The sequence below is a fragment of the Liolophura sinensis genome, chromosome 11 (assembly GCF_032854445.1).
Source record: "Liolophura sinensis isolate JHLJ2023 chromosome 11, CUHK_Ljap_v2, whole genome shotgun sequence".
Classification (NCBI taxonomy): domain Eukaryota; kingdom Metazoa; phylum Mollusca; class Polyplacophora; order Chitonida; family Chitonidae; genus Liolophura; species Liolophura sinensis.
Window position 1 is genome coordinate 13,896,184 of NC_088305.1, and position 27,274 is coordinate 13,923,457.

Consider the following 27,274-nt stretch of genomic DNA (forward strand, 5'->3'; position numbering starts at 1 on the left):
ATAATGGATATCAAAACCTAAATTAAAACTCATAATTTTGCGTAATAATTTAACGTAAAAATACTTTTGTTTACACGTTTAAGATTTTGTTTAAAAGAATTTAAATTCGAATTTTGTGGTGGGCTTTGCGAACCACGAAAGGTGACATAACGTCAGAATACCATGCCATTGGCAATACGGTCCATATAAGGCCAACCCACAATTCTAACATTTAACAACATCACCAAAAGTGCACTTAGACACAGTTTGCCGCAATTTTAATTCTCATTTCTTTCAGTAATATGGTGAATTTATTTCTGCTATTATTGATTATGTTTAAGCATAACTTCAGAGCGGAAAACCGCAAGGACTGTGGATTGAAACAGCTTACAATACCGAATGTGCCGAAACCCATGTTTGGAAGTACCTTCGTTTTATTTAATGATGCTAGCGGTGCAGCCCACTCGTGTTTTGAAGGTAAAGGTGCAGATTTGGGCACAAACCAGTAATATTCAAGAAAGAGTGAATTACAATGGTGCTAGACGTGTCTGTGCCAAAATGCAATGTAAAATCCTAATAAAGTGGTAGAAGTGAAAACTGTGTTTATAAAAGTACAGGATCTCACTGTATATATAGGTGAATTGTGTGAACAGAATGTCATAGCACTTTATACTGTCTCTAGAGACGAACTGACATAAGAACTAACTCACATTTAAAGATACATGCTTTCCTTAAGCAAGAACTAAACCCGGATTAAAACGTGTGCTCTTAAGACCCGTATGTGATTCGTTTGTAAAGAAGTCGTGCAACACAGCCTTGAATTGTGATTTTACAGGTTGGAAATCTTTGGCACGTGATGTCGGAATTTTTACATATTGTTTGCTATACTTTAAACTTAAGAAGCTTTGACAAGTGCATGAGTACAAACCTTTTACAAACTATAATTATTTTCGAAGACAAACATTTTTATTCTATAATCGATGGTGTAGGCCACATTTAGAGTCAAGCCATACATAGCATTACATTGTTTTTTCCCCTTCATTCAATTCAGGAAGAGACTAAATTATCATTATACTTTTCTCATTCAAAGAAAGAACGTATTATACTTAACTTGTACATAAAACAGAGCTATTATGTAGATGATCCCCAGGCAGAAGGAACCAGTGTCCTCATGACTCATGCATAGAAAGACTCATGCTTGGGAAGGAGGTATTATCTTTATGACTTATGCATGCATAGAAATTACAATTCTCATGCCATGAAATGAACCTGATGCGTATGATCCATGTCCAAAAGGAGTTATCTTCCTTATGACTCATTATTGAAACGGAACTGTAAATCATGCATGGAAAGGAGCTATTTCCTTTATGGATCATGCAAGGAAAAATGTTATTCATCTCTTGATTCACGCCAGGCAACATGCTATTCAGCTCAAGTCCCTTGCATGTAAAGGATATATTACCCGAATATCCCTCAATGCATATAAAGGAGCTATTGTTTTCATAACTCATGCATAGAAATGAACGATTATTTTCATAACTCATGCATAGAAAGGAGCTATAATTCTCATGACCCATGGAAATAAATAATTTTGAGTGAGTGAATTTTATAAAGGTACCACCTTAGAATTTACACGTTTGATAACACTTTATTTAAGAAAATTCTAACAAAAGTAGTTAATGGAAATTTGGGGATTTCGTTAGGGGTAAACAGTCCGGTGACTTCACTCTTTTTCTTTCTTCCCGTTTACTATCCGTTACTATAGGTTTATCTTAGTCGGGTGCTGATGAAATGAGGAAAGGTCACGGCATGAAGGGATGGTGTACGTGCGCCATGCCGTCATGAACGACGACACATGAACTTACCTTTGAAATCACCTTTGGCTACATGGAACAATACATTAAATAAAATGTATCCAATCGCTAAATATCTATTCAATTTACTGAAAGATAGGACATTAAGTTCTTTAACAAGCCTGTTGGTAAACAACAACATACTGAGCATGGCGGCCTCAACATGCAAGCAAACCATCAACTGGCACAATTAATATACTGTATTGTAAAGTAATTCCTTTTTAGTTTGAGTGAACATAGAATATTTTAATGGAGCGCACACAGGTCTAGTTTAAAACGCGCACCCCAAGTGGCTTATACAAAGATACCACCGGCGCCTTAGATTACGTAACAATTGTAAATGCATAAGAAACACCCGAGCACTCTTTACAGAACATAACCCAGACCTGTTTTAAGCAGAAACTTACCACAAATTGTTTGTATGTAATTCTCATCTATGGAAGCACCCTGTTTAGTACACTCCCCAGCTAGGGCGTTGCTAATGGTGCACTCAGGACGCCTTCCGCTGGCAGATCCAAGAGAGCAGATATCATGACGACACATCTCGTAGTACCAACCAATGTTGTCGATCTTCTCGCCACAGTCTCCGAACACTGTCTTGTCCACCAAGTAACCGCATTTCTCTTGCATGGTTTCGGCGCTCTGAATAAATTGGAGCATTTTGCGTTAGTCGCACACATAGCGAAATTTCCGGTAATTTCCGGTGATGGATCTAGTTGGATTGATTGTCAACAACAGCTTACAATTCAAGGAAGCATTTCTCGTGATTATAAATTGTGTGAAAACCTTGTCTATCATTATTTCTCCATTTCTCTCAAAACGTCAACACTATAGATATGTACCACCTTAAAGTGCAAATGTTGTTCATTTATATGTAAATTTAATTGGTTTCCATTAAAATAAGTGGCACACATTTTTCTCCTTCCGAAACAAGAATAACTTACTATAAAGAAAAACTGTATAACTGTTTCAATAAATTGTGCTGCGTTTTGGCCTGGCTATTAACTTTCTGTCAATATTTGTCGTGTCATTGGAGAAGGTAGAGCCCATATAATGATGATGGTATACATTCACCATTGGTTACATAGAAACAGAATGATATTCGAATTTGATAGAAATGGGGCTGTCATAATCTAAGCCTGAAGTCCAGCCAATATATACTACTCGCGGACCATTAGCAGATATTCCAAATTGATAATCGCAAAGATGCATGTCTGACAAGACACACAGCTTTTCGTTGCACAATGGAGCTCCTGGCTTCTGTCACCCATAGACCGGTATATTCATGATTGCAGCGCAAAACGATAATCAAACTGAACAAAGAAAAGATTGATGCGTTCTCGATTAACGTTTAACTTACCACAGTTGGACAAGAGTCAGATTCCGGAATCTCTGCAGCAGGGCAAGTCGGGTCCTTATAAGCGTTCACGAGGTCTTTAGCACGAGTGTAAGGTGCACCATTCGCAGCCAAAAGATCGTCCTCTTTCTGGAAGTTGTAGGTACCGCAAATACCTCTCACCTGGGAACAAGTTAATAACAGAAACATGGTAAGCCAAAAATCCTACATTCATAAATGGTAAGCCAAAATCCTGCATTCATAAATGGTAAGCGAAAATCCTGCATTCATAAATGGTAAGCGAAAATCCTACATTCATAAATGATAAGCCAAAATCCTGCGTTCGAAAATGAAATGACAAAATTCTACATTCATAAATGGTAAGCCAAAATGGTACATTCGTAGATTACTCGTCAAAACTTGTCAAACGACCATTCGTCGGGGAAGAAAGTAATAAACAAAAAGTAATAATGACTTTAACTTAGCGTAATAAATTTTACTGAGGTCCCGCATGCAGACAGTGGTGGAATTAGAAATAAGTCTAAACAAATGCTTTGTTTTATCTTCACACGAAAACAGTCAGTGATTTCAGATTATGGTGTGTGAGACAACAGGCAATAAAAACATATTTTCTGAAGACACCAAATAATTGTATTCATCCGAATTGAGTTATTTAATAATCTATAGTCTTCAGGAAGATCACTTGAGATCATTAAGTGGAGATTATCAGCCTGGTAACATTTATCACTGATATAGAAGATACCGATCATGAAACGATACGTGACTTTCTCTGACGATGAACGCTTCCCTTTAACTCTAGAAATCCACTGCCAACATACACGTTAAAATATGACTTTAAGTGAAGTGAGACACCAGTGATATTTTTTCCAAAGAACAAACCGTTTAGTCATGTACCTTATCATTGAAGAAAGGATCGAGTCGGATGTACACGGCTGGCATATTTCTCTCATTGTGGAAGAGCACTCGATAACCGAATCCTTTCACCAACAGGAATTTCGAAGCAACCATTCTGACGACGGCACTCTTGGACGTGTGCGGTAGACTGCCGGTTCGGTCCACACCGTTGATCAAAACTTTGTTGTAGGAGACGTCGATGGAGATTTCAGGGTTTGAGATGACTACTCCACTAATACAGCCGATATCAGCATTGTCGGTACAGCGTTGGAACTGTAGGTTGATGGACAGCTGCGTGCGGGTATCATTGGACTGATCCATTGGCTGGAAAAACAGCAGCATCAGCACATATCAACGCAATTGTATTACTTTAGACAGGAAAGGTTCAGCACTGGGGTTAGATCTCAACAACAACAATAGATTTTAGGTCCGAAATTAGGCAGGAAACAGTATTGGGGCCAGATCTCAATAACACACTACACAGCTTAGGCTCGAAGTTAGTCAGGAAAGGCTCTGTATTGGGGCCAGATTTTAACAACAGACCACACAGCTTAGGTCCGAATTACTTGAGGCATTATAGGTTCCGTACTGGGGTCAGATCTCAACAACTGACTACATTTAGACTAGAATTACTTCAGGCGGGAAAGATTCCTTATTGGGATGAGATCTTAACAACAGACAACACGGCTCAGGCAGGAAAGGTTCCGTATTGGGATCAGATCTTAACAACAGAAAACACAACTTGGGCTAGAAGTTAGACATGAAAGGTTCCATATTAGGACCAGATCTCAACAACAAACAACACATCTCAGGCAGGACAGGTTCCGTATTGGAGGGGGGGGGGGGGCGAGATCTTAGCAGACTACACAACTTATGCGCATAGGTGAGAAAGTTTCCCTAGTAAGTTAAATCTTACCTGAACAGCTGTATAAGCACAAGAGCTGAATCTGACGTGGTAACCTTCTCCGTCGAACGTCTTCACGTTTCCCACACCCACAATAGCGCATGTAGAGGCGCACTTGTCCGTGGTACAGTCCCAGTGACCGTGGTTACACACGCTGTCAACAGACACAAGTCTTTAGGTAACTAATTGTCCACAAACTACATGCCGCAGAATTCTTATTTTGCCTTGCCTCAAGGCTAGAAGTATCCTGCTTAGGCCTATTAGTCTATTTACATATCTAAATCTGTGATTGATCCATTGACTCATAGTTGCTTAACGTACTGGCCTTACGATTATTGACACGGAACGTACATCTTGGTGTTTTGGTGTACTCAAGAATATTTCACTTAAACGACGGAGGCCAGCATTATGGTGGGAGGAAACTGGACAGAGCCAGGGGGAAGCCAATGACCATCCGAGGGTTTCTGGCAGATTTTCCCACATAAGGCCAGAGAGGAAGCCAGTGGACAATTCACAGCGATCGCATTGGTCGCCCGGCTTGGGGTCATTACGCTGTACTAATGCACTAACCAACTGAGCCACGGAGGCCTCCGTGCATCTTGATGGACAGTTGGTATACGAATGTCTGTTTCGACGCATAGATTCAGTAATTTTCCATTCGTATGGCGGTGATAAGCTTTACGGGTGGAGGGAACCGGGGTGCCCGGATTATCTTTTGTGCATTGGCATTAACATCATTCTCGGGAATATTTCAATCCTACAGTTTCTGCCATTTTTATGGACGACCGAAACTGGGCTAAACCTGGAGACAGCCATCGTCCTGCAGTAAAATCCCTTACAATCTTCTGACGTAAAGCCGTAGCCAAATCAAAGGGTGCTGCATTCGAGCACCACCTCATTTGACAAGTATCAAAACTGCAGTGAAATCACATGCAAGATGTCACTGGATGTAGTGCAATACTAGTAATTTTATTTTATCTATTTATTTCATTGTCTTTTTTTACGCCGTACTGAAGAACATTTTACTTATACGACAGCCGCCAGAATCATGGTACGAGGTATGTCTAACTGAGCCTTTCTTGTAATTAGATCATACATATCAGTAAAGGTTTGAATATTTTGATTCTCCAGGAGACGGCATGATACATTAAATGGTCAGGAAACGACGCGACTAACCATATTATTTTCATCGACCATAAGTATCATACGCCTTTACAAAATTCTCCTAAAACGTGCAATGTTTTTTTTTTTGACCTGTGATACATTTTATGCTTTTTTAAACTTTATAGATTGCACAAATTATAGCAAATGGTTCACAAACATACCACAGAGAGTCCTGTCGTATGAATTCAAATAATATAAAATTCAAGCCGTTTTGTGAATGCTGCCGACCACTTTTTTCAGCTGGGCCAAACCCACTCATGTTTCCATCCAAAACTCCACTTACCATTCATTACAATCCACAGACATGACGCTACCGCTCGGGTGCAGCTCGTTTTTGTATCGGCATGGGCAGTCTTCCGGTTTAATACAGGCATTGCCCTCTCTAACATAACCTGGAGCGCAATCACATCCAGGTACGCAGGAGGATACGCATTTCGGCAGGAGTGTTGTGAGCGAGCTACAGCTGCGCGGGCATTCCTCATAGCAGTCCGTGTAAACCATGTTAGCGGGACACGACATTGCTGCAAAAAACGCAAACATAGATAGAAAATGCAAATTAGTGTTTTACGCAACTAGTGATTAGTATTTTGTGAATGGTAAAATGGTCATGCTTTCACTGCCCATATATGATGGTAACTAGAAGATAAATTATTATGGACTGATTAAAAGTTAATGACATTAAAAGGCAGCCTTGGGTATAAGAATTGTTAAGACAGTTTATGAAGACGTCAGACTGAATTTATTCGGAACAGGTTGTAATGCCAGACACAAACTTTTAGCTATACAGCTGGTATATTTACCTCGCGGACCCATGTTGGAATTATGGCATTGTAGAACCACCTTAGTACAAGTCACCAAATAATCTGTTCTCTCTTTTAGGTAAGATAACGTTTGAGAAGGAAAAAAGGGGCACGATGCGATTTTTTACAAATGTATTGGTGACACATATCTGATAATGAGATCTGAGGTAATGTCGAAAGCTATTGCCATTTCTAGACTTACGACAAAAGTCTGTCCTTCTCCATGAGATGCGTGGTCCGTATTCTGAGCATTGCTGAGCAAAAATTGTAAATATTGTACAGACAGCCTTGTTAAGATTAGCTTCTCCTTCCATGTTGGCGGCTCCGCAATAATCAGCCATACAGCGCAGGATCCATGGCTCAGGAGACATCTGTAAACATAACAACATTCTCATAGACAAGGGCATCAGTATCCTACAACGGGAGAAAAACTACCACATTGCCCGACGCCACGGGTCAAATGCGATCACATTTACTTCTTATCACTTCTTTCTTAGGTTTTACTCATTTTTTTTTCTTATTTTTACTGCATTGAATAGTTTAGTGAAAACTAGTCTGATTTCAGTTATCTGGTTACATGTTGAAGTATTTGTCGTGGAACAAAGAGGTAGAACAAAGCGTCAATTCCTGTCTTAGTTTTGAAAAGCGTAGAAGGAGTAACGCGCTTTCAGGCAAATAAAAGCTTAGCGTGGATGATGTGTTTTTGATTTATGGCACACTGTTACATGTATATGCTGCAAATATTGATATTAACTGATATGGGATGATTAACACCGTCGTCAAGAATAGTTTCGGTTTTCGTTTGTGGTAAAAGCAAGAAACAACCAGAAGAAAATTCACCGCCCGATACGTGACAAATTCTCTTACTTATACAGCCGCAGCCGAAATAAGTGTAACTGGGTTTGATCACGCTTAACCACGGTCATCAAGACTCGGACTATAATCTGAGACATACATTCTAAATGTTCTTACGTATTTTCCACATTCCCGGAAAGCGCCAGATCTGAGTTGAGAACACTTCTCTCTGGCAGCAGCCTCGATGTCGCTGCCTTGTACACATCGGTTCATGACGTTAGTGGCAGCGGTGTCACACTGAGGTACAAAACACAATTTCATTAATGCACAAAGAAAAAAACACGACATACATCAAACCAGTGTAACAAGGCAATATGTATAACACAGATATTGTCCAAATGACCATTCGTTATATATTCACTTAATTCCATATGTTCATTTATTATTCATCAAATGGGAATCCGACGTTTCAGAAGTTTCATAATTCCATGTTTTGTATTTATTATTTGGGTTTGATTAAGTGTTTACCGTTGTATTTAAATTCACGACAGCTACCAACGTTCGTGATCTGATGAAACTATGCATTTATTTAAGCTTATTTATTACATCTTTCCACATAAACAACATTTGAATAATGCAAACTTTGTCTTCACTTCTACAAAACAAAAGTCTATCATGATAGGAAATCTTTGTGAATTAATTAAAATCGACGGTTGACCGTTAAAAAAAATTCTTACTGGTTCATTTGGAATGTCAATGGCGAAAGAGGTTCCAAATTCAGATGCGCTATTGGTTGACTTGCCAAATGCTGTTGTGAAGTCATCTGCAGAACAAAAAGAAACATTAATTTCAAATCAATTAATTTCAGGTATACATCATTCCAGACAAAAAAAAAACATTTCACAAACATTATTTTTTGACCACTTTAACAAAAAGCATAGCTTTGTGAACAGACCTGTGATATTGTGCCTCAGTGGTGTCCCCGCGTAAACTAACTTGGCTGAACTTAACGAGGAGAAAACATAGAGACACTTACTGTTGGCGTCACCGTCAAAGTTGCCACAGAGACCACGGATCATCTGTTCATCGGACATTCCCTGGATAAAGCGCAGATTATTGTCTAGTGTCACCATGACAGTCGAGTCCGCGCTCACTTTGATAGCGATCCCTCCAATCGTGGGTTTAAATTCCAGAAACTCGTCTCCTAAACGCTGGATTCTGACTCCTAGATTGGGGTAAAAGAGGCAAAACTTGTAAAAACAGCTATTTTCACTATTTATTACTGCGGTTTTATTTAGGCAGAATAGTAACAATATTTTCCAAAAAGCCAAAAATGTAGGATGACTGAAACATTCGACATACAAGCTCTCTGAAATATGCATGATTCTCGGGTTTTTAAGTTGACGGCCAAAATATTTGTTCCCTTAGAAATGATGTTCAGGTTTTCTTGGAGACAGGAGCACATTTTTCCCGCATGCATCAGTGCGTACGTCTTCTATATCAATGCGCATGTCGCCTATTTGATTGCACATGTCGCATATATCAGTGTGCATGTCGTCTCTATCAGTGAGGAATTATTTAGACGTTGTTTGATACCTTTCAACGTCCCATCGTACCTTATAACACATGCATGGTTTGTCTTTAATTGAAAAGACTTGGGCTTAACTGTTTCAAAATATTTTACAACCGAGTATTTAGACCATTTAATTTCGTTTTTGACACACTTAGGTTGATTCAATAAGTAGTCATCAACAACGTGACCTTAGCTGACTTTATATAAGCTTAGTCGAACGTCGTTAACCTTGAGATGGATAATACGGACATTAGCTGATATAATTTTGAATGAGAAGCTCCAGTAAAATGACGCATTAAGTGGTTGTATTTGTTACCTCCAACAACTGTTCCCAGTCCGTCATATGTGATTTCCTCTCCGTTCAACTTGACAACATGTCTGAACACTTCGATAGTCTGTCCGATCTGGAACTTCATGATAAGTTTCTGCAAATACAAAAAGATGATTTTGAGCTGATGTGTGAACGTCTTAGTTCAGATGCACCGACGCAGATCATGAGAAGGTCAATGCCGTAAAACCATAACCCACGCATAGTCCATTTTTTTTAGGTCGCTAGATCAAACGAAAATTATTTACTTAGTTTCCATCTTGACTTAACACTAGTTGATAAAAGAGGAAAAGACCTAAATAGACGGTGTAGATGATGGCAAGACTATCAGTACTCACACTGTTCATATGACATTAAAGTCAAAAATTAGAAAATAGGTTTGTATTTTGTTTCTCAATTTTACTTCCTTACTGAACGAAAGGAGCTAATGATCTAAATGGAATAAATGCAATGGAGAATGAAACAATTTAAGCCATAAAAGAATAGTCCACTCATATTGCCCTGTAATTTTAATGAAAATGTTGACAGCTATTTTTCATCACCTTTTTACAGGTGTCAACGGAATAGCAGTTGACAAGCTTCATGTAGATACTCCATTCGTTTTCCAGCTCGGCGAGGACGTAAGAACATCCGCCTCCAAAGCGGTAGTTGTAGCCATCAAGTGTCCTGTAACTGTCGGTGAGATACGAGAGACAAGTTCGGAAGCCGGGATCGAACAGCTGGTCTGTGACGACGTTTGTACCGTTATCTGAAGAATAAAACAAATGTGGAAATTTTAATCACACAAACACCACGGTGATTTCAGTGACCACGAGCAGGACCATATGCGCATCTGATACCTTTGAAACCTTTGAATTTGAATTTGACTCATAATTCTAAATACATTGGTGAAATAAACTGACGGCAACGAGAACTGATTTGCGATACTGGTGAAATGAACGGTGGGGGTGGGTGGGGGGGTTGTTTGGTGGGGAAGTCAACAGCCTATAGCCTGGTCATATATCCAGTCTTTTATAGTTAAGGAAGTTGCAACTTTGATATTATTTGTGTTGAGAACCACGGAAATAGAGAAACCATGGTCACATTTTGAACATTTACAGCGTGAACTACCAAAAGTTCGATCTTAGGCCGAGATTCACGGATTACGTCTCGTCGTAATACCTTGGAGATATGCTGGGCACTCTTGGCACATGGTGACGTCGGTGGGGTCGTACAGACCCCAGAAGCCGCCCATGCCTTTACAACACTCTTCAACCGTGACCGGTGCAGGTGCTGTCTTGTCTCCCCAGCAGTTAGCTCCCCTGTAACAGAACTTCTTGTTCGCGGTGAGCTCTAGAAACAAAGAAAGTCATGAATAATTTATGAAGAAGTCGAGGAGTGAAATGAGCAGAACGACGGAAAAATTCGGATTTGGATGAATAGTTATGCCTGACAAAAATGTATAAGTAAAGTTTTACGGAAACGCCAAATACGCTCACGGTTTTCGCGTAGGATCATGATTACAAGAGCAAAGATAAACAGGATTTTCATGAAAATGGAATTGGTTTCTCAAAATTCAGACGTTAAAGGAATAACAAAGAAAAAATGAGATGAAATCAGCTTTCTACGCCTAGGCTATCAACACTTTGCCAACACAAGGATTCAAGGCGTCAAAGATGTTGAGAATGTCATGGGATGATCAAAGCCTGCATTCTCCACACACACCAGACAGTCTGAACTCACCTGACTTAGCGTCTTCGCAGAGGTAGCCTCCGTACCCCTCAAGACATATACAGCGGTTAGGAGCTGCGCATGAACCCCCATTCTGACAGCCTTTCTCGCCGCAGATAGCTGAAATACAACAAACGCTGATATAAAAAAATGTATTTCACCTAGAAAACGTTATATGTGACCAATACGCCTATTATAACGCTTTCAAAAAATTTCATATTAGGTAAGCTCTGAAGATGTGTAAAAATCTTCACGTGCCAAAAAATGAAATATCTACTTAAAAGTCTTTAACATTCAGGCTCTAAACCTTATAATTTTTTTTTTGGTAAAGGTGCTTTGTGGAAAAGGGTGTTCCTGAAAGACTGATAATCAACAGTATAGTGGAACAAAGATCAAAATGATGAATACGTGCTTCCTGAGAAAAAAAAGAAAATTTTGAGTTCTCAGATAGGATTCGAATATTCGTCTGACAAAAAATGTGTAAGTAAAGTTTTGCACAAAAGCCCAATACAGAGCCGGAGAGCAAAGCGTCTTCACTGTGAAACTTTAACGCAGAAGTTATTAGCTGGGTTCACAAAGCATTTGGATAAACAGTTCTGCAACACTTGGTTTGGATATAAAATATGAAACACTGAAAAAAATGACGTACGGATATCGCAGTTGTCTCCCTTCCAGTCAGGGCAGCACTCCCGCTCAGATGACGTCGTTTTCCTGCAAAGCAAATTGTTACACTGGAATAATACTGAATGATAGCATTGTCCCAATAAATCCAAACACTTAACGTCAAACAATGTAATGGTCAGTATTTGCCACCAACATCTTCCACAGTATATTAAGGCATGATAATCCCATTCCTAATTTTGTTGCAGGAATAGAGCTAAACTTGTCGTTAGCTGATTTAAAATATAAATGTTAAGAAGGCGTATATAACTTGAGAGAAATAGCAACCTAAATTTCCCTGTTACTGAATTCGGACTTCAACAAAACTCCGGCAATCATCTAAAGGAAACTTATTAATAAAACTGAAGGCAATTTTTCCCCAGGAGGTTTTTGATCCCAGTAAACGACAGAGAAGTGACTCCACCTGGTAATGCGTTATTTAATGACCCAGCCGGAAACCCTTGTAGTTAGGCGATGCTAATTTATTAATCAAACTGATCTTTGGGAATTTGACTTTGGATTTTGTTTTACCGATTCCAGACCTGCACATTGATTTGGAAAATTAGGTTATTATAGAAAATAACGCACAAAGAATAAACAAACAGGAGGAAATGATGAAGTGTGAAAAGTCGTGAGATACAATGACAAAGCCCACCTGCTGGGAACACGGCTCTCTTCAGTTAGGGTATGCAACCTGGCTTTTTACCTATTGTTTTATGGAGCGTAAATGGTCCTACAAATCTCGAAAGATTCACAGAACAAAACATCATGTGATATTCACCAGTGATGTTTTACAACACTAACAAGCCGAAGTGTTTCTGAAGACTGCTGTTGCAGTCAGGTACATTTGTTAACATTCTGAATGTGTTTGGTATTCTAAATGTGTATGATATTGTGAATGTGTATGATGTTCCGACCGAGTTTCAGAATAGGGGAGTTTTTTCTGTAGCTAAAGGTAAAAATAGTCCTTCTGTGTCATGTAACTTGCCAAAAAGGTGAAATAACATTTGTTGACATTAATTTACCGATCACCTGTCTCGTCATTTTCTGAATGGACTACTGACACGTCTTTGGTAAAGGAACTTCTTTGGTTCACAAAGGTTCTTTTCCTGAATTTTCTTCATTGTTCTTTTATTCTATTTCTTTATTTATTTGATTGGTGTTTTACGCCGTACCCAAGAATATCTCACTTATACGACGGCGGCCAGCATTACGGCGGGTGGAAACCAGGCACAGCCCGTGGGAAACCCACGACCATCCGCAGGTTTCGTTTACTCTAAATAACTTCTTCGAAAACCTTTTTTCAGGTAGCGATGTCATAATAAATGTAACCCAAAATAGTTGCCTAATATTTCTGACAGGTTCCGTGGTACAGTGGACTTGTTTTTATGGCTGAAGACAGCGATAAAAGAATGCGAAACTCGCATAACTCGAAACATCCCTAGTTCCAGTGGTAAATTTCACAGGATATTTTTTCACTATTTGATTTACGGGGTTAATGGTCAGAATATGTTTTGCACGAGCGCAAACTTCTATAATCCAATTTACCCTCTCCAAATTGCGATTCTGAATTGTAAAATAAGCGGATAACCCTGCAGCTATGCATTAACAAAAATAATTGCGATAAATTACCGAAAATGAGCCAAGTATAGAACAATGCATTTGAGTCAAGTATAAAAGGCAGCACTCTTATACAAGATTAATGCATGGCGAGAATCGGCGTAAGATAGCTGATATTCATTTTGACAGAATGCGCAGTTCTACAGAATCTTGATGTGTCCGTTATTGTCTGCTAAATAATCTTATCTTTTGCATCCTGCAAATTATAAGAGTGAGCACAAAAATACGTGGTGAGTAAAAACTAGTACAATTCCAATGTCTGGAAGAACGATTAGACGGAAAGTGTCAATCCCAAAATTTTAAAATTTCGAAATCAGCGGAGACTTTTTTGATCGACCCTTGAAGCTTGTAATTGTGTGAGGTATAATCAGAGCCTAATTTCGGGATTAAGGTAATCTCTCAGAGCAGGCGTATCAAGTACACAAGTATAGTAGAAAATATAGACCTAATGCAAGAACACCCCACATACAGAACGAAGTTCTCTTGTATTGTATCAAATACACACCTATCATACCGAATGCTCACGTGCATTACAGAATACTGGCGTGTTATTGCGAAATACACTCTTCGTGAAGGAAATACTCAGGTGTCGTAAGAAATACTCACTTATTGAAAACACAGTCTGGACTGTTGTCGGGATCTTTTGACCACTGGCTGATCTTGGCGTTAGCCTCCTTCTCAGACAGATCCGCCAGGTTTGATTCCTCCCGGTCTAGAGAGTAGCCGTCCAACACCATTTGCATGAAGTTCCCGCATTTTCCCACTTCCGTTGTTGTTATAAATTTGCTGTTGTCACACCAGTGACCACTGCAAAGGGAGAAATAAGTCATAGGTGAGTTTAAGATTTATTTGTTTTTTTGATTGGTGTTCTACACCGTACTAGAATTCTTCACTATACGACGGTAGTTACAATATGGTGGGGAGGAAACCGGTCAGGTCCCGAAAGAAATCCCATAACCTTTCGCAGGTTACTGGATGACCTTCTCACGGGTCATTCTGACATCATCAGTAGTAAAACTCACGCGGAAGTAGCAGTTAACCTTCGTGAGTATTTAGACATATCCTAAATGCCTTTCAACCTAAGATTTCTATTTTTCCTAATAACTATGGCGATAAGAAACAGTGAAATAAATATTTTTCACAAGAAACCCCATTGAAATGACTTGTAATCGTGCATTATCTTTAGACAATCAAATACATTTGTTCAGCTACAGAAATTAATATAGTAAACAATAAGCGTATGTAATATCTATACGAAATAGAATTGTTCTGTTCTAATTTTCAGTGCATATTAGAGCAAAAAATATTATGGGAGCCATACTACTGACTCACCCAATATATTATATCAAATTTGTTCCCTAAGAATACCAGAATATTCCATATTTCTGAAGATAACAATTTCCCTTAATTTTACACGTGAGGTGTTTCTTCAAAAGCTACTGAAACCGATTAGTCATTGTTGTTCTCTCATTATTCATAAATTCAACATTCATCGAGCACTTTCTGAATGTGTTACAACTGTGTATGTGGTAGAGTTCCTAAAAATGCTTCTATTCGTTCTAATTGTTTTCAATTTTTTATATTTATGTGGACGAGATTCAGTTTGTTTCACACTTTAGTTCACTTGATCGCTAAATATTCGGTAGTTTAGTGCATGTTGCCTTCAGCTTTTCCTCATTTGTGTCCATGGTCCTAGTTCGCTCGATTATAGAAATTGCATACATCCAACCGCTCGTAACTCCGTATATGATGGTTGGTTTTTCTGTGAGCCACACGTGGGTTTGAACTCGGATCGCTTCATTGATGATTTCTTGACTTCATATACAATAGTTTTGCCCGAGACTTAATTTCTCGAGTTTGAGGATTGAAAAAGAAAAAGTTGGCAGTTAGTTATTCTGTCGGCGTTTCAAATATTTCGTTTGCATTGAAGCTTTCACAACTAAAAACTTTGTCAATGAATCCGCGGCATTCTGTACCAAGTAGTGAAATTATAACAAGTGGTGCCATTAGAAAGGACCAGCTGCACTTGGGATTCAATAGTTTAACACTATATCCATGTAAAACTTCTGGAGAGCGTATGTTGTCACCAGAACAGGGTTTTGGTTTACAGAATCTAGGGGTACGATACGGGATTCCATGGGATAAAATGTTACACTCATATCAGAATTCCAAACATTTAATTAGTTGGCATTTCCTCTTAAGTAAAATAAAATAAAGAGAAACAGAATTCTGTCTTAATTCTAATTTAAACCTAAACATTTAATTAAATCTTTGTATAAGCTACATGCTTTTCAAATCGTCGAATACATACAGACATTATAGAGCAAAACAATTCTCGTCAAAGTAGTTTACGCTTTGGATGAAGTATTCTTTAAATTGATGGGCAAGTACATGTATATGTATTGATCAGAGAAACAACATTAGGTCCTGGTAATTATTCATTAACTCGCGGCAAATAATCTTAACATAGATTACTTGTTTAGGTTCCTGAAACTAGGGAAAAATTTGGAGCTAATCTCCCGAATCCTATATGTAGCTGTACTTTGGGCTTTACAGAAAGCGTTTACCCCATGCGTCAATTTTTTTTTTCCTTGTAAAATTCCACACATTTAATTAGCTGGCATTTCCTCCTAATCAAAATTTATTTAATTATTTAATTAATTAATTAATTATTTATTTATTTATTTATTTATTTAATTTATTTATTTATTTATTTATTTATTTGATTGGTGTGTTATGCGATACTGACGAATATTTCCCTTATACGACGGCGACATTATGGCAGAGGCCCTGAGGAAACACACGATATTTCGCAGGATGAGGCCGGCCCATCCCACGTATATTCGTCTTATACCTTGGCGGCTGGCGTTATGGTGGGAGGAAAGCGGCAGTATAAGGTACTGAATCTAAAGAAAATCACGACCGGGTGATGCAACCTAGACACAAGAGCGAGCTACTTAAACATGTAAAATACAACATACTATCAATCGATTCTATATACGTATCTATAACCTGTGTGTGAGACTGAATAAAAATGTCATACGGCAACTTCATAAATACAAGTACCCTTTTCAAGAAAATGAAAAAATGATTGAAAAAAAAATTTGCCGTGAAAGACATTTTTTTACATCTTTTACCAGTTTAATACTGGTATTATTAACTTTTAGTCGGCTCTCCAAAAGTGAAATGAAAGATGAAAGTTTGACCTCAAATGTATATTGCCTTAAAAGTAGATAGGGTGTGACAACAGGCTGTGAGCTCTAGCCATTCTTAACGTCTTTTTATTGAGACCCCCCAAATGGGTGTTCAAATGGACAAACTTACGTTTCTTGGGCGGATGTCCATGTTGTACTTATTGCTAGAATCCAGAAGATCAGTCCCGGAGGTATAGTCTGGGCCAACCCCATATTTTATATCCCTAAAAGGGTGAGCCTCACACGAGCAGTCGTCCGCTTTGTTTTTTTCGCCAATGTTCGCTTTGGGTTTCCTTTAACTTCTTCTCCAACAGAAAATCCAAAACGAGTAGTCGCGGAATGGGAGCCTTGCTCACGACTCGTTCCCGGTCGACTGAAAGAGTCATTTCCAGCCGGATAGTAATTTATACGAATGGGGAATGCTTACGCAGAGTTCTATTGTTGCTCTGATATTGCTAACCTTAGGTGTTTTAAAATGAAGTCAATACAGCCTTTGTTCTGTAGTAATCGACTCCGAGCATCTGTTGCGATGTTTGGTGATGCGTTTGTGATCGCCTTTATCGAGATAGCTTCGGGACTATCGATTCGACTTCACTTCTGAGCTGATTAACACTTTAAGTTAGTAACTTTCTTTTCAAGCTGGTAAGATGGCAGTTGGGTAAAATCGATGGCTGAAGACGAAGAGATGGAGAGAAGTGGGCCCTACCCAGACAGCCTGTTGCCTCAGTCCTTTGTCTGTCACTCACCAAGAGAAAGTTTTAAAGGATTAAATATGGATACCATGCTCAGATGTATTGACGTATCTGACTCTGTTAAGGGAGACTGGGTGTGAATGTTCGCCAAAGGGACACCGTTAATGCAATATACCATTGGCACGCGCTTTACTTATATTGATATAGATATACCACGATCACTCAGTCATCACGTGATGGGCTGATAGCTGCCCTATTCAAAAATGGCAATGACAAGACAACAGAAACTGTGTTATATCTATTTTGCATCGTCTGGATTTCTTGACAGGTGGTGAGGTTACTTTGCCCACTAAAGAATGTCTTTGATCGGATTTTAGGGACTTAAAGCGACATATTGCACTCTGTCAAACATGCAAAATAAAACTGCATTCGATACAAGTAAACAACCTAGTTTTACCCAGTCCGCCAACTAGCGGGGATATGGGGTTTTGCTGAGTCATGAGCCCTTGAGGTTCGATGTTCGAAACCACCAGCAGTTGGTTTAGAAGTGTTTTTAAGTCAGCCGATTTATCATTTCAAAGTTATTAATCCTCAAAATATCAAAATATATCAAACAAAATATATTTAACATAAATCAATTACTACTTCGGATGCTTTATTGAAAAAGAAAAACAGCTATACCAGATTATCGCTTGGGATGACAATGAATTAAAATAAGCCGTAATAATATTACAAAGAAAGACACTCATTTTACAAATAAAGTTATTATTATCGACGTTGAGAGAATTTGCCGAAAACATCAGTAAATACACAAAAAGTTGCATGACGCTTGTGTCAGTCGACATCAGTAACATTACTTAAATCATAATGACTTATTGTTGAGCGTATATAGGAGCGGTTGAAAAAACAACAAAGGTGCTATTTTGTGCGCTGTTTTTTCACCTGTTTGTATCAAATGCAAGTCATTTTAATATTATATGCGAAATAAATGTTTATTTACTGATCATATCCAACAACAACGACAATGAAAACCTTTCCATAAAGCTTCTTATTGCAGTTTAAAGTTTGCTCTTGTTGGTGTATTTAGTATTAGCGCATACTGTCTAAACCCTATCTATAAAAGTCTAAGCGAAAGTACTGTCGCGATGTTTTAATGATTTTTGTTACTTTGCTGACAGTTGGACTTTGGCAATTTTGTTCACGCCATTCTGATTTGAAGAGATTTTGGTGACTGTCGCAACGTCCGAAATTGTACGATGTGCATTATATATATATATATATATATATATATATATATCCAGTTCACCAGATCTGGTGTTTTGTTTAATATATCTTACCCGTGTGGATTAAAATATTCATAGCTACATGTGCAAAAAATGTTGATATTAATGACGAATTGAGAGGGAGCTATCAACACTGACTAATGTCATAAATCACCTTAGTATAATTAGATTAGCAACATGCAAGATTTTTCTGTCTATTCCTGAATTTTGTACAGAAGAGAATGCTTAACACAGGAAGCGTAGCCGTACTCAGGAATATTTCATTTATAGGGCGGCGGCCGGCATTACGGTGGGATAGAACGGCGATAACCATTAAGCAGATTCACCAGGCACACACAGCTCACTAACTGATGTCCCTGAATATATGAACGTTCTGCACGTACGGTCTAACAACAGCTTGGATTCGGCTGTCCTATATGTTAGTCATGGTTTCATTTCAGACAAGAATTTATTTCATAGTGACACATGGTTTGAAGAGTATGCTGCTCATGTCTAACAGCATGTTGAATTAAGTATATGTTAACATATGCTATGTATCCTTCACGTGTTGTCTTTTTTTTTCTCTTCTCCATTTGTGATGGGTTATTTAGTTACTTACTAGAGCAAAGCAGCCACTATGAAGGTATACGTAGGGCATATCTGTCTTTTAATGTCAAGATAATAAACATAGCAAACCAGAAACTTACAGGTACCGACCGAAGAGGAGAAGGGGGTGGGGGAGGGGTTCATTAAATGGCAAGCGTGACACGCAAATATCACTTAGAAAGAGATAACTTCGGAGGTCCTGTTGAGCATACTTCACAAGATATTAAACAATCACCAACAAAAGCTGGAAGCAATAGAGCGTATCGATTTCCCACACTGGCGCGCTGTTCCACAAGGGGCTACAATTCGGCTTTTGTTGTTCCTTTCCTTCGAGCGTCACAGCTGCTCGCCCACAGAGCATTCGGGAACCATAAGAAGTGCTTTATAATCTCATAGCCTCTGCCGTTCTCAAACGTTTCCGAATGAGATGACCTTCCAGTTCAGACATTTATTGATATCGGCTTTAGCTGCAATTCTCTATGTATTCCCGCTGTGAATTCACCTGACGAAATGTTATTCAAGGATTCTCCAACTTACGTGCATGCCCGATATTTCAGTTCACATTCCGATGTCGTCTGTATTCGTCCATGAATGAACATCAGCCTTCTGACAAATCCGGCCTGGTTATACAAAAACCTTGGAACATTCCTAGGTGTGGGTGTTTCTGTTAAAGTTTTGCAAGTCCCCAAAGAGGCATTATACTGAATACATCTGTATTTTGAAATTTGCCTAATTAATATTAAAAATGTCAGTTTTATTTACTGCTGGTATTGACAGACATAATAACACTAATTAATGACAATATTATAATAACGGTATAAATATAAAAGGGTCTCCCGGGCTCTGCCCGGTTTCCTCCCAACATAATGCCGACCTCTGTCGTATAAATGAAATATTCTTGAGTAAGGTGTAAAACATAAATTAAAAAATATATATATAGATATAAGCTGCAATTATGATTTGAAAAACGGTGCACAATTTATATATCCAACAAACTTGTTAAATTCGAACAATTAGTAAAGTATCACCTTTCCACGCACTTGAGCCTGTGGTGTTATCTCATGAAAACATAATTAGCTATTAAAAAAATTCGTCTTTAGAATTACATTCAATAAACCTTATCATGTGACTCAGTACGAAATATATGCCAAAACCAAACGCAATAAAATATGGTCGCATTCAACGTGTATTGTTTCTTGTGTTCCTTATTATATACAAATATAAATTGGATATATAAATATAAATTTAAAATAAAAGACATCAATGACTCGTCACATATTGTATGTTTAATTAACACGCCTAACTGGCGCAAAAAGGCCGAATTTCACCGGTAGACTGGCTACAAGTGACTATTTGCAAATTGCATATGTATCACACTATCCTCACTGCTCTGATTTTACCTTCCATGTAGTCTTTTATCTTGACTGGGTATTTCGATGATCAGAGGAGAGCGGTTAATATATATCCTACGTCACAAGTTCGCCTCCAGCTCGAAATTGATAGTTCTCAACTTCATTTGCGGAAGTCTTCACGGTTACTTATCGTGCGAAAAGAAAATAATATTTCTTTTCAGGGTATTTCTTAAAACTACTGGTGTTGTTCATATATTTGTGAATGTGAACATTTCAAAAAAGTTAATCAGTTTGATAAAATATTATTCATATGGCAGACGAAATCTTGGTTTTTCGCTGTGATTTACCTCTACCTGGGAGACTGGACGAGGTATGAGCTTAGAACTTCACCAGCAGACCGTAGTCTACCACAGACGCACCCAGTGCACTTGAAGATCGAACGTCAGTCAGTTTGGGTGACATATTGTCGGGTTTTAGTCGAACCCAGATGTGACGTCTATGGAGTTATAGGCTGCGGGCACGGGGTTACTTACCCACTCACACAATGGTCGTAATCAGTAAACGGCTAACGTTCTAAAGATGCGATTTAAGATGATTACACCGCCATTTAAGAACAGTTAAGGCGTGTATTTCTTTTTTTTCACTCTGTAAAACAGTCATTGTTGCTTAGTTGAACAAGCTCGTTCAGTAATGACTCCACGTAAAGGTTGTTGGAGTAGCCAAGTAAAGAAATTATTTCAATGTATAGCAATGCGAAAATGTCAGTACATTTATTCATCCTCAAAATCAATACACTAATACTGACATATGTCGCATGATAGAAGGTTGAATGGACGAAAATCTCCCCCATGCACAACGTAGTGATTACAGAAATGGCGGAGACTACGCAAATATGTTAATAAGTACCAGAACTATGTGATCATTATATGCTAGCCTGAGTGTTATTTAACTATATGATTTTACTTATGATAATATTTCTCGCAGTATGTGAGAAGCTTGATTCGCCACCTGAGTGTTCTGGATTTGCTCACACAAATTGCTTTGCTTTGTTTTATCGGTTTACTTGATTGGCTTTTATATCACAAGTTTATATCGTGTTATATACGTTAGCCAATTTTGCTGAAAAGCAAGAATATTTTTTTTATTGATTAAGTTACGTTAACATGAACAAGCAACTGGTGTTGAACTTCATACTCAAAAAAAGTAAAGGGTCCTCTGTGACCGAGGCGGTTAGCACGCGGTTATATAAGAGAAGTATTCTTGAGATCGGCATAAAACACCGATGAAACGAAACATCTGGTCCTGGAACTGTGACAAGAGCCTGACGAAGCAACCTTGATTTTCATACAGTGATCCTCTTTTCCTCTTTCCATAATTCGACTCTTCTTAAGAACTGCATTAAAAATATGTCGATGCGGATTAGACCAGCTGTTCCTGAGCGGTCAAGCCGACAACCATGCGGTCAAACACAAAATCTACACGTCGGAGACAGGAACAAGACATTCAAGGTTTCTTTGAGTACGGTCTTTGAAGGTTTGTTTATTTATTCAACCATTAATACTCTGCTTTACTACATAATACATTCATCACATATGACTTAAAAATAGAGAATAAAAAAGAATTAACGGTGTTATCATTGGAAACTGATGACGTTCTCCTTGCATAATTCCGTCCTAATTTCGTACGTATACTTTCTTAGTTCTTTGGTAGATTGTGTAAACCTCGTTCTGGGAATTGATCTTCCGATTATTGAATTAGAATGTCCATTTTGCTTGACGGCTGGCATACGACTGGCATGGCAAACGCATGGTTTCATAAGAAATTACCTCGTTTCATAAGAATTCTGAAAACAGCTTGCGATGCACCGGGATGTGGGGGCAGACTTGACTGTTTGCAAGGCCGCGGATCCCACCCCCTGACCAACAAGAAATGCATTTGTGGACTGCCTCTAAAATCCACAAAATGGCGGACATTCTGCTCATGTATAACAACAGACCAGCTGTTCTTGAGCTAAGCATAAACGTACTTCTTTTACCCTCTTGTTTTTACAAACTCCCTTCCTTATCTTCATCAATAAGTGTAACACTACCAACCATGAATTTCAAGGACGTTCTACTGAATATTTCATAATATACATGTAGTTTGTCATCATTGATAGACGTTCAATTGAAATTCTAATTTATTCTTTTTCGTGACGTTTTACATCGTGCTAAGGAATATTTCAATTAAATTAAGGCTATTATAGTTGACTCAGTGTCATTTGGTGAACTTCTGTAAGCAGAAAAAAACTAACAAAGCAGTTTGACAAAGAAAAAATGTTTTAATGCTAAGCTGGTGTGCCATAGGCAGTAATATGATTATTCTTAACTTATATTCAAAGTATAAATAAATTAAATTACTGTGTACAGAACATAAGCGATATATTTTCAAGCACGGCGTCAAACACCGATCAAATACAATATCTGGCTTAGTTGCGACCAAGAACTTTGACATTCTCATGAAGCTCCTTGGTTACCAGGCCAACAGCTGCTATTGAAGTATGTAGATGCGGATTAGGCCAGCTGTGGCCTAGTGGTCAAGCCGACAACATGTGGTCAAGCAAGAAATCTATATGTCGGACACTAAAACGTCTTATACAACAGAACCACAAAACATTCAACAAATTATTTAATAGCCTATGAAAATATTATTTAATTATCCAATCATCAACATTCTGATTTACTACATAACGCATTTAACATCCTCGCCTTTTGTATCTTTTTATTAGCTTTAATAACTATCGTCTTTCGTAAGAAATGACCTCATTTCATAAGAGCTCTGGAAACAGCTTGCCATGGACGTGGTGTGGAGGGAGGTAGACTTGACGTGCTGTTTTCCGCGCCGCCGATCACACAGATAAACCATACGGGGATGCATTTGCAGACTGAGCTCTCAAATCCACGAAATGACGGCTTGTCCACCACCTGGGCATCATGCATATGTATGAAAAGAGACCCGATGTTGCTGAACTGAGCACACTCATATTACCCTCGTTTTATTATTTCATTTCATTTCCGATTTTCATCAACAAGTGCAACACTTACCCATAATTTCAAAGACGTTCTACTGAATCTGTTGTAATATAGGTGTAGTTTAGGTGTCGTTATAGTTTTTTTTCCTAAATTCAAAATCAGGCGTTCATTTAAAATTCTTACTTAGGTATTTGTTTACTTGTTTATGTATTTACTTATGTGACGTTTTGCATCGTGCACAATTACATTTCATTTATGTTACGGCTGTCAGTTTTAAAAGTGGAACAAATCGGGGAGAGTCTGGCAGAAGGTTGCAGAAGCAGGGGCGTGTTTCACAAAACTCCTGGAGCCATCTGGGGTCAATCAGTCGGCTAAATGACATTTAACCGACTCATGTAACCGGAAAAAAAAATTTCTAATTCTTAGCCGACGACCAGTCTACAACAATGTGGTTAATCGAATCAATGATGATAATGATTAATCAAAATATAAATGAATTAAATTACTGCGTATAAATAATAGAAAATGATGATAATTTTTTTTACACTACTCCCCCCCCCCCCCCCCCCCCGTGTAAACAACGTGAGATAACTCTCATTAAAATGAGACCAAACAATAACAACGAAGCACTCTGGTGGTTTGTGAGTTTTCAAAAGACTTTCAAGACAGAAACTGATTTATTCCTGCTTTCCTTAATCAATAAATATACTGTCAAAATGGGACACACAATATTTCAAGCGAATTTGTCTCCCTCTGATCCTCATTCGGGTAGGAAAGTTTTGGCTAAATGTCAAAATCTAAGACAAAACAACTTTAGTCGTTAGTGCAATATTTTCTTTATGAATTGGGTTGAAACTGAATTAGCCGTCAACGGTTAGCTTTTAGATTTTTTTGTGAATTGGCTCAAGCTGTCTTCGCAAAGGGGAATAATCCAGTGAGGATCTATAACTCTGCGAGTCAACACCTCCACATTTCATACAGCACTCATCCATAACATGAGGTATTTATTTATTTCTTTATTTATTTATGTGTTTATTTGATGGTGTTTTACGCCGTGCTCAAAAGTGTTTCACCTATACGTCGGTCAGCACGCAAAGTCGGAGAGAAAACCACCACGTTGTGGTTAGAGGTGCTTGTCTTTCCATAGCCCCGACATCTGATATGTGGTTTAAAACTTCTCTCGTTCTCACTGATTGCGGAACATTGATGACGATAAACCCTTGCTGCTTTTGCTGATTGTCTTACCTACGTTGAAGATCACCTGTCTTCCATTAATGTGGTGTGCATATCTGTCCGTCAAAACTTGCCATCCGGTTTAATCCACCCATAAAACTGATCGTCGTCGAATAAGTGGAAAACTATTGAGTACAACATAACATAACCATTAAATAAATAAATAATTATGGACGGCTACTCTCTTTAAGCCTATTGTGAAGATGAAAAATAATTGTTTTTTTCTTGTCTATGGTTTTACCCTTTCATCATCATTTCGATCACACCTTGATAAAGTCCCCTTGCAGCAAAACTTCACTTAAAAGGACATATTTATACATCGCTAAACATTTAAAATTATTTATTTATTTGATTGATTGAGGATTTACGCCGCACTTAAAAATGTTTTACTAATCAACGGCGGCCCGCATTATGGTGTGAGGAAACCAGAGGAAACCCTGGGAAACACACGACCATCCACACGTTGCCTAAGAATTAATTAATTTATTTATTTGATTGGTTTCCCCCCGCCATAATGCTGGCCGCCGTCGAATAAGTGAAATATTCTTGAGTACGTCGTAAAACACCAATCAAATAAAATATATAAATAAATCTAACTTTTGGAACAGTTTATGTTAACCAGCTTTCAATTCACCGGTATTGCAGTATCACCGGTCAAATGGGGCCAATATGTCTGAATCTTGGAAAGTTAACACTAGGCCCTACTCGTTTATCGTGTATGACTCATGGATAGACCACTGCAAACAGAAGAGAAAAATCACACGAGGATAAAAAGAGAAAGAAAAAGCACAAGGTATTATTGGGAAATTGTACGGATACATCTGTTGCACGATGGTTTTAAAGTACTAACATTCAGTATTGGGAATGTATTGTCCAGCCATGATGATGCATTCCGCATAACGGAATCTATAAAATTCTGTAAATTTGAAAACTAATACCATTTCAGATGTATATCACACAGGAGAGCAGGTCGATGAACACCTGAATGCACGTGAGATTGTGTTGTTGTCAGCATTATGTTACCCATTTTTTTTTCAATTTGTATCACATAGAAAACTTTGATCAATTTTTGTTAACATTTGACTAAAGTTTTCATGAAGCCCTGCTCGTGCTGAGGCACACAAAACGTTCACTACACGCAACTTTAAATCGTTGTGAAGCATATGTTGTTTGTCAAGATACCATGGACTCGCTTCATTAAGCGGTTTAGGGTTTTAGAATAAAATTCTAATCCGGTTAAACTCTTTAAATATATGTATCGGTAAAAGTTGGACGTCTAATTCTTTTTCGTTTTATGTCAGTTTCAGCCGCAATCGAACATCCTGCCTCAAATATTTTCCTTAGTAAAGAAAAGTTAGTAAAATAGTTCTTGTGAAACAAGCCATAGGCTTTGTCAAGGGAAATAATTTGCAAACATGACGCGACAGAAAGAGCTTATAGCTTATTTATTTGATTATTTTGTTTATTCCATTGGTGTTTTGCGCCCTACTCAAGAGTATTTCACTAATACGACGGTGATAAGCATTATGGCGGCAGGATACGATCGCCAAATGGGCAGCACAGTTGGATGAATACGATACTTCATTCCCGTTTAGTGACTTATCGCAATCGACTACAGAGTTTAAAAGCGATGTCAAATACATCTTCGATTCAAATTGAAATGCCTTGTTTGATGTTTACCATGAAACCTGTCGAGATTTTCTTGCTGTAATCATTTTCTTCCGCATATATTTTTTTTTCTTTTTTTTTTTTGGCGGCTCGACGGGTCTTTGTGATTATATCAAACCTTAATGCAAATTTTGTATGGGGGGGGAGGGGGTGAGGAGAAGGGGGTGCATGCTCTGCGGAAGCTAAAAAGTCCTCATTATTTTCGGAAGACCTAGAACAGGATACGCCGATCAGTGTCAATTAATAAACGACGCCGGATTCAGCCGATTCTTCCTATGGATATCAGCATAACCTGTAGATATAAACATTACCTATAGAATCAACGCACCAAGCGGTCAATCGCTCTATCCATCCGCTAATTCAATACAGCGTAATCAAGGGACATAACCCTGCAAGATTTTGTACACGGTCCATTTTTTCAAAAGTGAAAAGTGTGTCAAGGGAGATAATCAGATCAAAGAAAGACTTTCCACAATTTTGTCATTTCTTCCTTCTAAATTTAGAAAGTTAGAGTGAGTGTTTGAGTGCTTGGGGTTAAACGTCGTACTTAACTCTTTCAGTGATATGATGACGAAGGAATCCTCAGAATGCATGTAATTTGCCTCCTTGGTACAGGACA

General features: G+C 38.3%; 1 protein-coding gene across 1 annotated transcript in view; it reads right to left on the reverse strand.

The window, feature by feature from the left end:
• LOC135478101 (uncharacterized) overlaps positions 1–17,187 on the reverse strand; it is a 90,008-nt gene extending 72,821 nt beyond the window's left edge. Inside the window, exons 1-17 of the mRNA XM_064758372.1 lie at positions 16,962–17,187; positions 14,244–14,444; positions 12,007–12,068; positions 11,370–11,477; positions 10,809–10,979; positions 10,190–10,395; positions 9,636–9,744; positions 8,783–8,971; positions 8,484–8,569; positions 7,924–8,043; positions 7,154–7,322; positions 6,435–6,672; positions 5,000–5,141; positions 4,084–4,407; positions 3,193–3,351; positions 2,240–2,474; positions 1,845–1,862 (exon numbers count right to left, since the gene is read on the reverse strand). Coding sequence (XP_064614442.1) covers positions 1,845–1,862; positions 2,240–2,474; positions 3,193–3,351; positions 4,084–4,407; positions 5,000–5,141; positions 6,435–6,672; positions 7,154–7,322; positions 7,924–8,043; positions 8,484–8,569; positions 8,783–8,971; positions 9,636–9,744; positions 10,190–10,395; positions 10,809–10,979; positions 11,370–11,477; positions 12,007–12,068; positions 14,244–14,444; positions 16,962–17,044 — 2,620 coding nt within the window. The 5' untranslated portion in view covers positions 17,045–17,187. The remainder of the gene's footprint in view (positions 1–1,844; positions 1,863–2,239; positions 2,475–3,192; positions 3,352–4,083; positions 4,408–4,999; positions 5,142–6,434; positions 6,673–7,153; positions 7,323–7,923; positions 8,044–8,483; positions 8,570–8,782; positions 8,972–9,635; positions 9,745–10,189; positions 10,396–10,808; positions 10,980–11,369; positions 11,478–12,006; positions 12,069–14,243; positions 14,445–16,961) is intronic.
• Positions 17,188–27,274: the final 10,087 nt, after the last annotated feature.